Raw genomic sequence first — 17,162 nt, 5'->3', positions numbered from 1 at the left:
TTTTTGTTGAAGCAAAACAGATTAAAAATAGACAGAAAATAATGTTTTTCTTTTGTACCTAATAATTTTTTTTTTTTAAACAAACTCTAATTAGTGAAAATAATTTCTAAAAATACAAAATTTTTTAAAACAATATTTTAGCTGTACTTATTCAATAATTTACACAGGTAAAACGAAATAATTGTGTAAAAACTAAATTGAAATGTATGTTACTTTAGAAATATTTAAAAATAACTTATTGTTTAGGTTGACAATACTAACAGCTGGTCAACAGTGAAGATTGTATACTTTGTTCAAATCTGTTGTCATAAGTTATCATATAGAAGTGTAATGTTATCATATCGTATTTCTAATGAGGAGTATGTTGATATAATTTTTGTTTATGAATTTGTAACATTTATAGTTACTGTAAACATCCTTCATCTCCTGCGGGGGAAAATACAATTAACATATCTATATGGAAGGTGATGATGACAATGTTCTGAGATATAGAAGATTCAATTTTTATTCACTTCACATTGTAAAAGTAATATCGAAAACCATAGTGAGGTAATATAATCACTGAAGGCAAAAATCAACTCAAAAAGGGTAATGAACTTTCAAAAGGTATGACTTTGCTTCAGGATAATACTAGACCTCATATGTTCACAAAATAGTCTTTTATCTTGCTTTGAGTTGCTGGACTACCACCATACAATTATTTCCAGGCTCCAACCAATATTTATCTTTTTGGCCACCGAAAAAAAGCTGCAATGAAATATTTTCCAAAGAGTGAAACTTGAATAGAAAGGGATGATTTTTCAGTAAATTTGTTATGGGATTCTTTTTTAAAATTAAATAGACTTTTAATCGTAATTTTTATTTTTTATTCATTACATTATATAACTTGGAAGAGTGCTCTGTATTTTTATAACTATGTACATAATTAGAAGAAATATGGTTGTGAGGATTTTAATGATTTTATTTAAGACTCATTTATGAGCTTTGGGTATAATATATTAGGTATATGCAAGGTTCGCTGAAGTTTGCAGTCTAAAACCTTAAATGAAATAGTAATAAATATATTTGTGATAAATACAAAGTTCACTATGCAAATTTCTAAAATTATTTTACTGGGGAATAGCACAGACTTTCAAAAATAATATTGACCAAATATTTTTATTTTTGGTACAGTAATGAACATAGATAGATTTGGAGTAAGTTACAGTTCAAAGTGTAAAAAAATCTGTCTCAAAAATAATTACTAAAAATAAACTCTTGTAGAAGCAGGATTGCCTAGCATAAACAAAGCTTAGATTGGAATGTATGCAGCAAACCAGTATAGTGTAGAGTATACTTATCTACTTTTAAATGTAATTAGGCGTCAAATTTCTTTTAGCACTTATATTACTTTCCTGGCAAATGTAACTAGAAAAGCTGTATTAAAGGGGAAAGTATGGCAATCATGTCAAAAATGGCAATCTAAGCAGTTTAGTCTTAATCTTTTTAATCTAAGCAGCTCATCTTGAAAAAAAAAACATGTATGTGTCTCACATTACTTTGTTCTTATATCCCAGGATTGACTGTACCAATTTTCTTCAAATTTGGCTCAAATATTTTTTTATATTGGCATTGACAAATTGATTTTTTTTCTACATTTGTTTAGGAGGTGACAGGATATAACAAAAGAACCAATTTTGACTTTCTTCATAGGCATTTTAGAGAAAGCTTTATTAAAGCAAATTTGTTTTGCTTTGCAATGCAATGCAATGCAAATTTTTTTTTTTAAATCAATCCCCACCTCTTAAAATTCAAATTGTGTTCTAAAAATATTTTTTGTTCTTTGCTTTATAATCTCCCTTCAGTTTTAAATATTTTTCCAAAATTCTTTAGAAGTTTACACCTCATATAGAGAGCTATCAGAAAGGTCAACAATTTTTTAAATTATAGACTCCAGGACCAAAAATCCAAAAATGACACAAAAAATGGACTAAAAGAGTTTTTTAAATTTTCTTTTTCTTATTTTAGCTTTTATTGAAGGGATGTTAGATTTTGAAAAAACTTTATATCAGCAAATTTGTTAAGCGTAACCTATATATGAATATTTTGAGAAAGTTTTTCTTAAAATTTATTCTCCCACCTCCAAAAAAATATATACCCTGGTTTTTGGTTTTTGGCTCTAACTTTTGTTATTATTTGTCTTGAAATCATGTATTCATATTCCACAATATCATTAAAAGTATACTGATTTTCTACTACAAGAAACATATCTTATGCAAATACTAAAGAACCATACTGCAGAAAATGTGAAACCAAATGTACCAGTACTATTTGAAGCAGATTCTGTATCACCAAATCTGGAACATTGGATAACTTCTTGTTACAATAGTCAGCAAGTTCACATATGTAACAGCCTCAATAAAACAGTTTAAGAATTTTAGTAAATAATATTAAGTATAATAATAAATTTAATACCAAGAGGACCCATACAGCTGTGAAATATTTGCAGTGGCATTTGTAACCTCTATTTATTTTGGTAGGACACCAGAAAATTAAAACTGTATAATTAATAATATGAAAGAAATCATGTAAGATGTTAAAGAATAAAAAATTGTATCGTTAAAACACTTTAAAGTACATAATTATACTTTGTAATATATTGTAATAAAAAATTTAATTTGTAAATTTGTATGTATTTATTAGTCACAAATTTAAATGAGCAATAAAGTTTCACCCTCTAGACTTCATGATGCTTTTAAATTTTTTAAAGTTATAAGCTTATGAAGTATTTTAATTTAAGGCTTTAATTTCATATTACAACAGACCAAAAAAATTTTTTAAAAAAGAAAAAAATTGAAAAGTAAGTAAAAATTACGTTTGTGTTTTTGTTATAAATGTTAATTTTTTTATTCTATATTTAACATAATGTTTTACAAAGAAAATTAAAAAATTTAGTTACCAAAAAAATTTTCTAATTGCGTTAATAAATTTTTGTTATTGTTTGATTAAAAGATTACAATTATTTTATTATTAAAAATAAAGGTCGACCCATAATGTTTGTTTCAAAAACTTTCCTGTGAAGCCAGAAAGATTTTGGAATGAAAAAGGTGTGTAAGGTTTGTATGATTTGAACAACGTAGCCAGGAAAGTCATGCTATATTATTTCAGCCTTCTTTTCATACAGAAAAAATGTTTTAATGTTTACCAATTTGATTATTTCTAGACTAATTTTTTGGTATTCTAAAAATGTGTAAATTTAAGAACTTATCAGTGTTATATAAATGTATGCGTTGTTTTCTCATTCCTGATGAAATATGTAATTATATTAGTGTAAAATGGAAAAAGTATTATATTTTATTTTTTTTGTAATTAATTTATCTGATTTTTTGTTTTAGGAAGTTATGCATTTGATCGTGATGGTAAATTTGGTAGTAAGTTTTTTTGTACTTATCATTTTGGCCTTCAAGGTACTCAGAGAATGCGTGCAAACAGAAAGATGGAAGAAAGTGCAAAAGTTGCTGAAAAGGAGAATATACCAAAGGAACAACAAACTCCTAACCATTCTATAAATGTAAGTAAAAAATTATAAATTGACAATTTTTTTTTAATATATTTTTATGAAAACTGTAATTAGGGGATTGTAATGTATTGTAAATGTATATTTATTGCTTAAGACTATTTTTTATTTATTTATACTTTCTCACTTTTGTGTGCTTGATTAAGGTTCGAGAGAGACCTAATAGAGACATAACTCATTAAAAATATGACTGAAAGAACAAGCTTATATCATTTTTTCTATCAATTATTTCAGAACATCCTAATTTTTCACAAATTTTTTCTTCTTCTTTAATTTACATTAATTTGCATAAGTGTGAAGGTTGTGGGTAGGGATATGGTATGGAAATTTTGTAGTGTATGAAAAATGCCATACCTGACCAGTCTTGTTTGAGACTTTGCTAGATGTGTTTTGTTTGGAGTTTATGTTAGTTAGTAGTACACCGACGGGAATGTCACTTGCGGCATTGATGAAATAAAGACGACAAGATGACAAGATGTCATTGTTGAAATAGATGACCCTCCAGTAAAGCGCATAAGGGCTAGGTACAGAGGGGGTAGTGTTGTGACTGAAACCATCACATGAAGAGTGTCTTCACCTATGGTGTCAGGATGAGCAAGTTTTACCTCATAAAAACTCTAAATACATTATTTGTATAATTTGATAGGCTGATTTATGATAGACATTTTGAGGAAACATCTGGACAAATTATAATGATTGATATCTTGATTTAAACTTCTGATATAAGGATGTTGAGAAAAATTTTAGACATTTTTTGAAAATTTCATTACAAACAATCAAAAATAAAGTTTTACTGAATCATTATTGAAATTTCGAAGTGAATGTGTTGATTTAGAAACTCCTTTCAGAAAACTATTTAATTTCTATGAAGCTGCTACTAATAAAAATTGTTTTGGCAAGACTGTCACTGATTGTAGAGGTCAGTAGATTTATTTCAATAACAAAAATAATTACAATTTCATTTCAGAATTGTTAAAGCTTCACATTTCTCACCAGTCGTGGTAGCAGATCGGCAAGAAGGTTCTTTGATAATTTATATAAAAAGAACATTTCGGAAGTGAATTTAAAAAATAAGAAACTGGTTTATTGGGCATCTGTAAAGGGATAGTAATGCTGGGGGATAAAAGAAAAAAAGAGAAACAAAGAATACAGACTATGAGATTATCTAGAGAGGAAGTAGTTGGTCATATGAGGTATTGAAGAGATTGATATGCAGTGGAAAAAAATCACTGCAGCCAATTTTCAGACTCGAGAAAAAGTAATCAATATGAAAGAAACTTTCAGTTTCACTGGTGTTAAAGCTGATGCTCTGATTATCAGTTAGATTAAAGTAGATTAACTTTATATTAATGAATAAACTTTTATTCAGTAATATTCTCTATGTTATGCAGCTGTTTCTTGGAACACCATTTTAGAGTGTTCATCTTATCCTTCTACCTCTTCCTTAGAAATGGCCTGTCATATTTTAAAGAAATATTTATTCAGTTGTTGTTTGATACTGCTTAAAGTATTTAATTTTCTGAAAACTTGGAACTCTGTTAAAAACTCTTACTATTATTTTGCTAAATGATACAAAAAAAGGTTCTACACTAATCAGTAATGAGACATTCTAATTTATACTTTTTAAATTGCAATTTAATTTGAAACTGAAACTAAAGCTAAGGAATTTATCAAGGAAATTGAATAATTAAATAAAATTAATTCTGAATTAATTGACAAAAATACTATATTAAAGGATCATAATGCCCAGTTAAAGGAAAACATTCTAGTACAAAATAAAATCAAAATTCAAGAAAATTTTGTACAGGTTACGTTGTATTATCAAGTTAGAAAAATATATTTATCTTGAAATAATAAGCATCTACTAAATATTGTTATTAAGTCTACTAATGGAAATGTGTCTGAGGGACTTATTTATTATAAGTTGTCCTAGTCATATTATCTAGACTAAGCAAAATTCTTACTGTTCAAAATTTATTTACTATCATGTATGGAATTTATTACTATATTGCTGGCTATGGTATAATTGCATTGGACTTAGCAAATAAAAACTCAAATAAAATAAAACCTATGCATAACAAAATAGTAAAAATTCTTTAAAAAATCAAGTAAATAATATCAAATTACTACTTAATTTAATTGAAAAATATGTATTAGAATCTGAGACATCATTACAGTGAAATGCCCTAAATTATAGAAATACCACATAACTTCTCTAATACGAGGTATGAATCATTTAATTATTGGGAGTAAAGAAATTTGCAGAAAGAGTCATAAATATACTGTTATCTATTATTTTTATAAATGCTTCTTGAAACTAAAAGTCTAGTATCAAGAAATATAAAAAAAAATGTTAGAAAATCTATAAAACTAATGAACTTGAATTAAGGCTATTTCACATGATAAATACTTGCGTGACTGTATTGAATGATTTTTTTTTAAAGTTTTTATATTTAATCTTTTTTTTTTTATTTTTTATTTTTTTGTATTTGTACACCTGACTGCGTACAGATGCCATGACATCTCTGCAGAATACTACTGACATTGTCTGTGTACTGTGTTATTATGTAACTAGGTATTAAATAAATAAATAAATACATTTAATGATAGATTTAAAAAATAGTGATGTATGATTTTAAAAAATTTATTTTTGTGAAGTACCTGTTGTGTTTTGTATTATATTAATTTATATTAAATTAATGTCTTAATTTTATTCAAGTCATGAATCATTTTAAGCAGTAAATATAAGAAAGCTGTTCTTATTTTTACAACTTATCTTTTTATTTATAACATGTTTTTTTAGGTACTTCAATTACCATTTATTTTCCTATTAAAAAAGTAAATATTTAAATAGTTCCATTTGAAATGTCAAGGAAACAACTTTTTGAATTTATTTGTACAGTATAACCTTCCGTAACTGAACTTTTCAGCTCCAGATTCTCTTACAGCTGTAAAATCTAGGAAGCAGAAAAATAAATCAATTTTTTTCTTTTTTAATTTCTTATTACATCTCTATTAAGAATGGACATATTACTTTCACTTTTTTTAATAAACAATTGCATAATTCAGTAGGACTACAGGGTTACCTATTTTTATAAGTTTACAAATTCTAGCTAAATTCCATTAAATATATGTTTAATATAGTGCATCATGCAAACGTACAATAAGATGTAAACAGGAGCATAAGTTGTTATTGGTTTTGTTTATTTGTAGTAAACTGACTGTGTTGAACCATGAAGGGACTTTTAATATAAAAGTGAAGTGATACCTGTAAATTTATTTAATTTCATGTATTGCATTAGTTATTTTCAGTTATTATGTTCAAGTGTTAAACAGAGACACTTCATAATTGTTGGCAGTTGGAATACAGACAGAAATATTTAAAAAAAAAAAAAATTCAATAGAGTAGATAAAAATAACAATTACTTATTTTATCTATTTATTAATTAATTAATAAATTTATTAACTTATTTATTTATTAAAAATTAATAAATTCTAAGTTCAGCATTTTGAAGAATTGCTTATGGATAAGATTTCAGTTACTACATAAAGATTACGTTTGTACAAGTTAAAAATAAAATATTCTTACATACAGAATTGCCTCCTTCCAATATTATTTTTCAGTTAATGAGAAATTTTACTGTTATGTTATCGCTTTTATAACTAATTATTATTAATTTTGTCTTTGTTATAGGATGATATCGATCTAGATACACTGGACAGAGGTACAACACCAGAACGTGTTGAATTTGAAAACTTAACAGGCTTGGGAGTTTCTGATGAAGAGGAGGCAATGAGAGCAGCCAGTGAAATGGATGAGGATGAGTGGACTGATCGAAATTTTGGCGCATCAGCTGCTGAGGGCTCTAGTGATGATATCTCTGACCTGAGGTATTGAGATAATTTACCTAATTAAATAAATTAAAAAAATAAATTAGTTAAATAGATTTATTAAGTGTTTAATTAACAATTTCTGTGTGTGAAATTGAAGTGGCAGTTTGGTCTGGTCTGTTTTCTGTGAATTTCGTGGTGTAAATACTATTTTACATCAGTTGATTTTTATCCCTACTATTTGGTTCATTTGAGTGAATCATGTTAATGTGTATTTGTTTGTTCCCTTAAAATTCTTTCAGCGGTGAATCAAATTTGAATACATCAACACCTGCACTATTAATTTGTACTTTCTTGGAAAATACCTTTTAGATGTTTAAATTCATTATTTTCTAGTAAATATTATTTTTTAATTACTATTACCACTTTTGGTCTGTCTAGAGCAGTGTTTCTCAGCCTGGAGGTCACAGTGATATGAAAGAGGGGGGGGGGGTGAAATTAGCCTACAACTTTACCCATAAACAATATTGAAATAATTTTATGAGAAAAAAATCATTTTTATAAACATTGTAAGTACACATGTAAAGAAAATAAATTAATGAGATGGTTGCATTTGTATTTCATTTAAAAGTTTCTTCATATTTGGATCTACATTAAAAACACACAAAAGCAAATTGTTTTCAAGTGATAAAAAACGATTCCTGCATTTAAACTTTAACGCAACCATAAACGAAAAACCTTTTTCACAGAGGTAAGATGTTGCAAAAGGGATTAATGTTTTTAATGTTTCTGTGAGAAATTCATTTCGCCGAGAATGCCAAAATGTATCTAAATCTTCAGATGTGAATTTTATTGTTGTAACATTTTTTTGGCAGACATTTCGATGAGCTGGTCTTAAATCTCAACTGGTAACTTAGCAGCTGCAACAACATTTTCCCTAAGTGGATTCAATACCCATCTCTTCAAGAAATAATTTTTATCTTCCAGGAAATACTATTACAACTGAATTTTTAGCTCACACAAATACATCTCCATGCTATCCAAACTGTGATGAATAATAGTCTCTTCTACTCAAATTTTTTTCAGTATAATTGGAAGTGTGAGTAAACATAGAAATTTTTGCTTTGAAGACGAATAATCCAGATATCAAGCTTCTTAAAGAATGTATGAATGTCATTAATAAAATGTTTTATCACATCCTTGTAAATTCACATTCAAGTCTTTTAAATTCAAAAATGCATCAGCTAAGTAAGCCAACAACAACATATACTCATTATTCTGTAAAACATTAAGAATGGCATTTGTTTATCCTGGAAAAATATTATTAATTCATCTCTCAATTCCAGTAACCGGGTTAACACTTTCCTCCATAATAAACATCTGACTTCTGTATAAAAAAGAAGAAATTTTTTTCTTTTTGCCTAGTTGATCACTTAGTTTAGGAAACAGCCTATTCTGTAATGGTCAACTTTTAATAAAATTAATCATCTTAAAATTAATCATTCATAGCTTCACAAAGAATTTGTTTGAGATTTTCTAACATATTTGTAGCAAGAACTTGTCTGTGAAAGAAGCAGTGCATCCATTCCATCCTTGGTATAAGATGATGTTTTAATTTTTTTGAGAAATTCATGTTCTTTCCTGTTATTGTCTGCACCATCACTACTTACTGCAATACATTTTATCCAATCTTTACTATAGTTTTCAGTAGCTTCTTGAAAAACATAAAAAAAACCGTGTCCTGTTGCGTGACTACATATTGATTTCCAAAACAACATAAATATTCATTCATATTTTTTTTTATTTTGGTGGTCATGGAGCTAAAAAAGGTTGAGAGAATTTTTGTGGTCTCTAGAGAATTCCTCCATTAGAAATCATAAGAATAAAAAATAACTTCTTACATTCCTCTTACATAATATTTTACCTATCATTCTGTTGATATCTTTTATATTAACTCTTGAGATTGCAATTATTAATTTCTCTGACCATGATTTCATTGTATATTGGCAGCATCAATAAATTGTTACTATAATATAGTGTAATGTCAAAATTTAATTAAATTTTTGTCATGAAAATTTGTTACTTGTTTGTGTGGTAGTTCTACAGAATATTAGATATGCTTTTAAAGACAACATAATATTTTTTTTCCAATCCTGAATTTGAAAAAAATACTTGCAAGTAGAGTTTTTCAGTTTGTTTATTGTAAAGTATGCACTTGTTTTACATTTAAAACAAAATAATTTTATTATTTAAATTTACTTAACTTTTACAATAAATTTGCATTCTCAAATTTAAAAAATTGCAGTATTAAGGCAAAGCTTTTGGTAAACTATTTTAGAGCTCTTATTTTTAAACCAAATTTTCCAGTAATTCCTTTTTTAAAGACAATTCTAAAGTTTAATTATTGTTGTTTATAGACTCACTTTTTTCTTTTTTTTAATTACTAAACATTTCTTGAAGACTATTGTAATTTAAAATCAATTATCTAGAAATTATAACTTAAAGAACTGCTGCTTAAAAACAACAGACCAAACATTATAGTATTATAATTACTGATTTTTCATTAGTTTTGAATATAACTTTGATGTATCATATGATAGTCTTAAAAAGATGACTTTTTGTATGGACTTACAACTTCTCATGAATTGTGAATTGATGATGAGGTTGTTGAGAATGGCTTACAGGTTTAGGAAAATAGTTTCTTTCAGAGGTTATATTTTTGAGGGTCTTTTTGTTAAGAGTTTTTAAATTTCTTTCTTTGTCTTTATGTTTATATCTTGTAATATAGTGATGAATCCTGATTAATCCTACAGTTGTATTCTTATATTTTACTATTTTTTTAATGTCACATGCCTTAATGTATTTTTAAAAATACGTTAAACTTTAAAATTTATGTAATCTGGTTAATTGAAGAATGTTTTTTAATCATTTATTTTTCTTAAATAATAAAATGTGCACAGACTCACATTTTTCCTGCGCTATCTGTTTCTCCTGATTTATTATAATTAAAAATATGTTAAACTGAGCCATAGATTTTTTTTTGTTAGTCCTATGAGACTTGTTTTTTTCATCATCTTCAGCTGCTTATCCAGTTAGATGGTTTAACAATGACCTATGTTCTTAACTTTTATCTGCTCCACTTTCTGCTTCCACAATTTTTTTTTGTAATATCTTCCTTAACTTGTATCTGAATCATTTTCTATCTAAATAATTAAATTTTTTATCATCATTACATAACTATACCTTATTTAGATCATGTGAGGAATGTGTACAATTAATTATAAATAAAAAAATAGATGTAGATAGTCCATATTAATATTTAAAATAAAAAGATGAATTATTATTAAGGTAAAATACATGAAGATATTAAATTTAAAAAATAACTACAAATCTATTTACAATTCAGAAGGCGTTATTGAAATTTATTTGAGTAAATATTAATATACATATGTACCTATGGTCTGGTCTCCTCCTCTTGTCCTCCCAACTCAATACTTTAATGCAATTTTTCTTCTTTTTATGTGCCCAAATCTTCTTATTTTTAATGTTCCAGATCTGTCTAACACATTTTTGTACTTTTTTTTACACCGCTTACTTTTTCATATGATTCATCTCTTTTCTATCATTCATCTAACAAATTTCATTGTCACAGTTTGCATCTTCTTATCTCTTGTAACCCAAACTTTGGTAAAAGTTGCAGACCCATATCTCTAGTAGAACTTTTTTACATTTCCTTTGCACTTGCTTGTGATGTTACTAAGACATTTTAAAATACAGTGATATTACCTTAAGATCTTTGATACCCTGACACATCACATCAGTTTCTCAAACATGTTTAAATTAAAAATTTATCATTGCTTAAGTTGAATGAAACATTTAGTTCAGGTGAATTAAAAAAAAAAAAAAAACAGTTGCTTTTAAAACTATATGTTTTTGTACTTTGGAATTTGATATGGGATTAAGTACTCATTAATTGTTTTTTTGTATGTTGAGTGATGTGGCAGATCTCAACACACAGCCAACTTTCAGTCCAGTTGATCTCCAACAACATTTTTGTTTACCTGTATTCCTCTTTTAGCAGTTAGTTGAAATCTTCTCCTTCCTTCCATCATACCTTGGAAGAGTTTCCATTTACATAACGTTTTCTTCTTAGTCAGTGTCCTCTTAGTTCTTTTTCTGTTTTTTCCTTTTTGTTTTACGTAATTTTAATCTAATTCCTACTCTGCATTCTATTTGTCCTATTTTATCCTCTCTATATCCACATTTCTAGCACATCTATAATTTATTTATCCTCTTACTTCAGAACCCATGTTTCTGTTCCATAAACAGTAGTGTATTCTAGTTTCATAAAAATTAATGTATAAACAATATAAAACAATAGAATTTCATATATGTTTCATATAAAACATTTTGCCATCATTTACATCAGAATTTTGTAGATGGCCATGTATTAGTCCTTTCTTATATTATGAGTCTGTTCTTCCATTACAATTCTTATTTTAATTTCCTGATTACAGTACAAGTCATCATTAATCATGCTAATCAAATATTTGAAACTACTCATTTGTGTGTTTTTTATTTTTTATTCTATAAGTAGATTAATTAATTGTAAATGATTTTTGCTAGAACATTGTGACGATATGTTTTAATGTGCTAGTTTAGAAAATTATAAATTTAAAAAATGTATAAGTTAAATCATTTTTATTATTTTCTAATCCTTTGGTATTAATTTATTTTATTAAGAATCTGTTTTAATGCAGTGTTCGATAAACTATAATAGCTAACGATTATATCGATTCAAATAAAAAGTTATTGACCCATTCGAGTGTTTTTCTTATTTTTACAGATGTTCAAAGATAAAACGATGTAACAGACACTTGTTTAACTCCAAAGGTTGACTGATGTAATCTTTATGAATAGTCCATAAATGTAACATGTAATGGCTAAAATGGAATTACTGGTATTATTATTTACCGGTCATGTCTTCATCATTGTTATTTAATTTATTTAAATAAACTCTTAAATAAATTACCTCTGATATGAAATTGAGTATGTTCAGTTTTATTATGTTTAATTATTAAATCATGCTGTTCATATCATACTGCATATATTTTTTTAAAATTTAAAACGAATGTGCATATTTAAGAATTTGTTGCTCATTGCATGTAAAAATAATCCTTGTTGTGCCCCTGTAAACTGGTAGTTTAAAATTTTCTTTTGTTTTTCTTCATTAATCCTGCACTTTTAAAAAAATATTATTTATCCCGAATTAATATTTACCATAGTGTTTTTCATATATTTTTTGAGTTATGTTTATATATTTTTTTCATATGTATAAACATATATTGTTTATCTTGGGGTTCATTAATTAATACCATAGCTTTTATATTTTGGTTCCAATCTTTTTGAAAAATACATGAGGTGATGTTTGCTACTTTGTAATAAATTTGATATTATAGACAGAGCCTTCATATTTTGATTTGTAATTTGTTTTAGCTGAATATCATATATTTCTCTTGCAGAGCTTTTTCTAATAGAATTTGATGTTATGGATTGTATTTTTTGAAGATAATAAGTTGAATTTCTTTTAGTCTATTCAGTGTATCAAACAATTCAGTAATTTTCATTTCAGCTTAGCACTAAGAAAGAATGAAGTTCTCAATTTGATCCATTCGTATGTTGCTTTCCCTAAATGAGTTTCAGAGATCCTGTTTTCACTTTGTAGAATTCTATGTTTTTTAACTTTTTCAGGTAGTTCCAGTGTAAGTTTTACAAATTTAAAAACTAGTGAACTCCAAAGACCTTTAGCTTTTTTTTAATGTTGTTTCTTTGTATTCATTTTCTTTTTCTCAATATGCAGGTTTCCCCTTGTGTTTCTTGTTAGCAGCCTTTTTTTTTATATGGGTAGAACTTTTGTAGGACTACCCATATTTTAAATAAAAGTATTACTAAAATATATAAAATAAAATAAAATAATGCCAAAAGTAAAAGTTTAAAGAAGAATCTTTAAAAACTAGAATTATTCTATACTTTTTAGTGCAGTATTTTTAGTTTAAGATTTTTTTAATAATTGTATTTTATTTACAAGTTAAAAATTCTTATTTATGCACATGTATGTTTTTACTGACCAATAATTGCAATAAAAATTAACAGAGTGTGTATTAATAATGTCTTTGTAGTTTAATTTTTTTATAATTATGCATAAATATAATAATATATATTTCAATAATTACAGTTATTCATAAATTCATCTGTAAAATATTCAAACTTTGTCATCAAATGATACACAACTTATCACATTCATGTCACTCGTATTTTAGAAAATTAACAAACTGAAGCTTTTGTATTTTTTTAACCTAAAACATCTACACAACGGCTTTTTTTTACTCATCATAAAATTTTAGCGGTTTCAGTATTAAAATATTATGCATACCATAATGTACAAAAGTGGATTCTATTCTGTATTTTTTTTATTAAAAAGAAGACAAAAAGTTGGATCCCTGCTATTTTTAATTATTCTTTCGCTAATCTGCAAATTTCAGGTCCTCAGGAATTCAAAAAATACACTTAAAGTTTGATATTCATCCGTGTATCCTTGTTCTCATTATTATGATATTCATGTTTATAAATACTTTAACGTCAGGAATATTACTGCAGGTAGGCTTTTGAAGTTTATAAAAAAAAAAAAAATCAAATAGTTCTTGTGTGTTCATATGATTGCTAAAATCTTATTAGATGGTGTTACTGACAGAGCTTAAAAATAACGAACCTACTAATTTTAAATAATACATTTATGTATTTAATGTAAACAATGATTTTAGAGTGCAGTTTTTATGATTATCTTCAATAATTATAGATTATTAGCATTTTAAATATAAAAGTAATTATTTATTCTATTATTATAGCATTTTATTCTGAGGTATGAAACATTTTTTTAATTAGTAAAAATCTGAGTGAGAGTATGAAATTATCCCTTTTGTTTCTAATTTCATGAAGGGGACAAATCAATAATTATATTTTTATATTAAGTTTCTTTTATTTATTTTTTTTGGTCTTGCTTTATTGGATTCTTTTTCTAATCGTTTTCTATTTGTCTTTTTAATGTTTTGAAGATGATGAGAATAGTTCTTGTTGATTATCTTTACTGTAACTGATTATAATAAGTAATAAACTGTAACTGATTATAATAAGAAAATAATTAAGGTTGAAAGGGATTAGTAATCATTTTCAGATTTATCATTAGGAGGTTTAAATTTTAAGTTCTATGCAAATGTTGTTCTAAATACTGTTCATTCTCTAAAACTTGTCAAAGAATTTGATAGAGAAAGTGTGTATTGGTTTATTTTTTTGAATGTCATATACAGAGTGATCATAAATTATTCAGCGCTTTAAAGTGTTAATAAAAGTGTACTTACGTGATGTTTTATTGTTGAGCAGGGTATTTCAAACAGCTTTTTTTACAACACAATTATTAATTTCAAATGAATTCCACATGAGCATCTTTTGTGGTGCGTAAAATGTGTAGACAGTATTCAGTTTCACATCATGCATTACAAAGAATATCCTGAGTTAATCCATTAATTACATTCCAAAAATAACATTCTATGAGTGTGGAATGTTAGAAGCTTGAAAAAGGTTGGTAGGCTAGAAAATTTAAAAAGGGAAATGGATAGGATAAATGTAGATGTAGTAGGAATTAGTGAGGTTCGGTGGGAAGAGGAAGGAGACTTTTGGTCAGGTGATTTTAGAGTAATTAACTCAGCTTCAAATAATGGGCAGGCAGGAGTAGGTTTCATAATGAACAAGAAGATAGGGAAGAGAGTAGAGTATTTCAAAACGCATAGCAATAGAATCATTGTAATAAGGATAAAATCATTGTAATAAGGATAAAATCAAAACCTAAACCGACAACGATTGTTAATGTCTATATGCCTACAAGCGCCCATGATGATGATGAGGTAGAGTGTGTATACGAAGAGATTGATGAAGCAATTAAACACGTAAAAGGAGATGAAAATTTAATAATAGTTGGAGATTGGAATGCAAGCATTGGAAAAGGCAAGGAAGGAAATATAGTGGGTGAATACGGGCTGGGCAAAAGGAATGAAAGAGGGGACCGACTTATAGAGTTTTGCACGAAGTACAATTTAGTAATTGCCAACACCCAATTTAAAAATCGTAATAGAAGAATATACACTTGGAAAAAGCCAGGCGATACTGCAAGGTATCAGATAGATTATATCATGGTTAAGCAAAGATTTAGAAATCAACTCGTTGACTGCAAAACTTACCCTGGAGCAGACATTGATATCGACCATAATTTGGTGATAATGAAATGTAGATTGGGGTTTAAAAACCTGAAGAAAAGTTGTCAGATGAATCGGTGGAATTTAGAGAAGCTTGAGGAATAGGAGGTAAAGAAGATTTTTGAGGAGGACATCGCAAGAGGTCTGAGTAAAAAAGATAAGGTAGAAAATGTAGAAGAAGAATGGGAGAATGTTAAAAAGGAAATTCTTAAATCAGCAGAAGCAAACTTAGGGTTTCAACCTTGGGTTTCAGACGATATATTGCAGCTGATGGATGAACGTAGAAAATATAAGAATGCTAGTGATGAAGAAAGTAAAAGGAACTATCGGCAATTAAGAAATGCTATAAACAGAAAGTGCAAACTGGCGAAAGAAGAGTGGATTAAAGAAAAGTGTTCAGAAGTGGAAAGAGAAATGAACATTGGTAAAATAGACGGAGCATACAGGAAAGTTAAGGAAAATTTTGGGGTACATAAATTAAAATCTAATAATGTGTTAAACAAAGATGGTAACCAATATATAATACGAAAGGTAAAGTCGATAGATGGGTGAAATATATTTAAGAGTTATACGGAGGAAATGAATTAGAAAATGGTGTTATAGAGGAAGTTGAGGAGGATGAAATGGGGGAAACAATATTGAGATCTGAATTTAAGAGAACATTAAAAGATTTAAATGGCAGAAAGGCTCCTGGAATAGATGGAATACCTGTAGAATTACTGCGCTGTGCAGGTGAGGAAGCGATTGATAGATTATACAAACTGGTGTGTAATATTTATGAAAAAGGGGAATTTCCGTCAGACTTCAAAAAAAGTGTTAAGTCATGATACCAAAGAAAGCAGGGGCAGATAAATGTGAAGAATACAGAACAATTAGTTTAACTAGTCATGCATCAAAAATCTTAACTAGAATTCTATACAGAAGAATTGAGAGGAGAGTGGAAGAAGTGTTAGGAGAAGACCAATTTGGTTTCAGGAAAAGTATAGGGACAAGGGAAGCAATTTTAGGCCTCACGATTAATAGTAGAAGGAAGATTAAAGAAAAACAAACCAACATACTTGGCGTTTATAGACCTAGAAAAGGCATTCGCTAACGTAGACTGGAATAAAATGTTCAGCATTTTAAAAAAATTAGGGTTCAAATACAGAGATAGAAGAACAATTGCTAACATGTACAGGAACCAAACAGCAACAGTAACAATTGAAGAACATAAGAAAGAAGCCATAATAAGAAAGGGAGTCCGACAAGGATGTTCCCTATCTCCGTTACTTTTTAATCTTTACATGGAACTAGCAGTTAATGATGTTAAAGAACAATTTAGATTCGGAGTAACAGTACAAGGTGAAAAGATAAAGATGCTACGATTTGCTGATGATATAGTAATTCTAGCCGCGAGTAAAAAGGATTTAGAAGAAACAATGAACGGCATAGATGAAGTCCTACGCAAGAACTATCGCATGAAAATAAAC

The 17,162-nt window shown here is 27.5% G+C and overlaps 1 protein-coding gene across 4 annotated transcripts in view; it reads left to right on the top strand.

Moving 5' to 3' along the window:
- Mical (Molecule interacting with CasL) overlaps positions 1–17,162 on the top strand; it is a 202,818-nt gene that overhangs the window by 106,679 nt on the left and 78,977 nt on the right. For all 4 annotated transcript variants that reach the window (XM_075374228.1, XM_075374225.1, XM_075374227.1 and 1 more), the window contains 2 exons: positions 3,375–3,550; positions 7,251–7,447. In XM_075374228.1, the coding sequence (XP_075230343.1) occupies positions 3,375–3,550; positions 7,251–7,447 (373 nt within the window). The remainder of the gene's footprint in view (positions 1–3,374; positions 3,551–7,250; positions 7,448–17,162) is intronic.

Source organism: Lycorma delicatula, chromosome 8 (genome assembly GCF_047948215.1).
Source record: "Lycorma delicatula isolate Av1 chromosome 8, ASM4794821v1, whole genome shotgun sequence".
NCBI classification, from domain to species: Eukaryota; Metazoa; Arthropoda; class Insecta; order Hemiptera; family Fulgoridae; genus Lycorma; species Lycorma delicatula.
The sequence above is the reverse complement of the archived record's forward strand: the minus strand, read 5'-3'. Positions and strand labels throughout refer to the sequence as shown.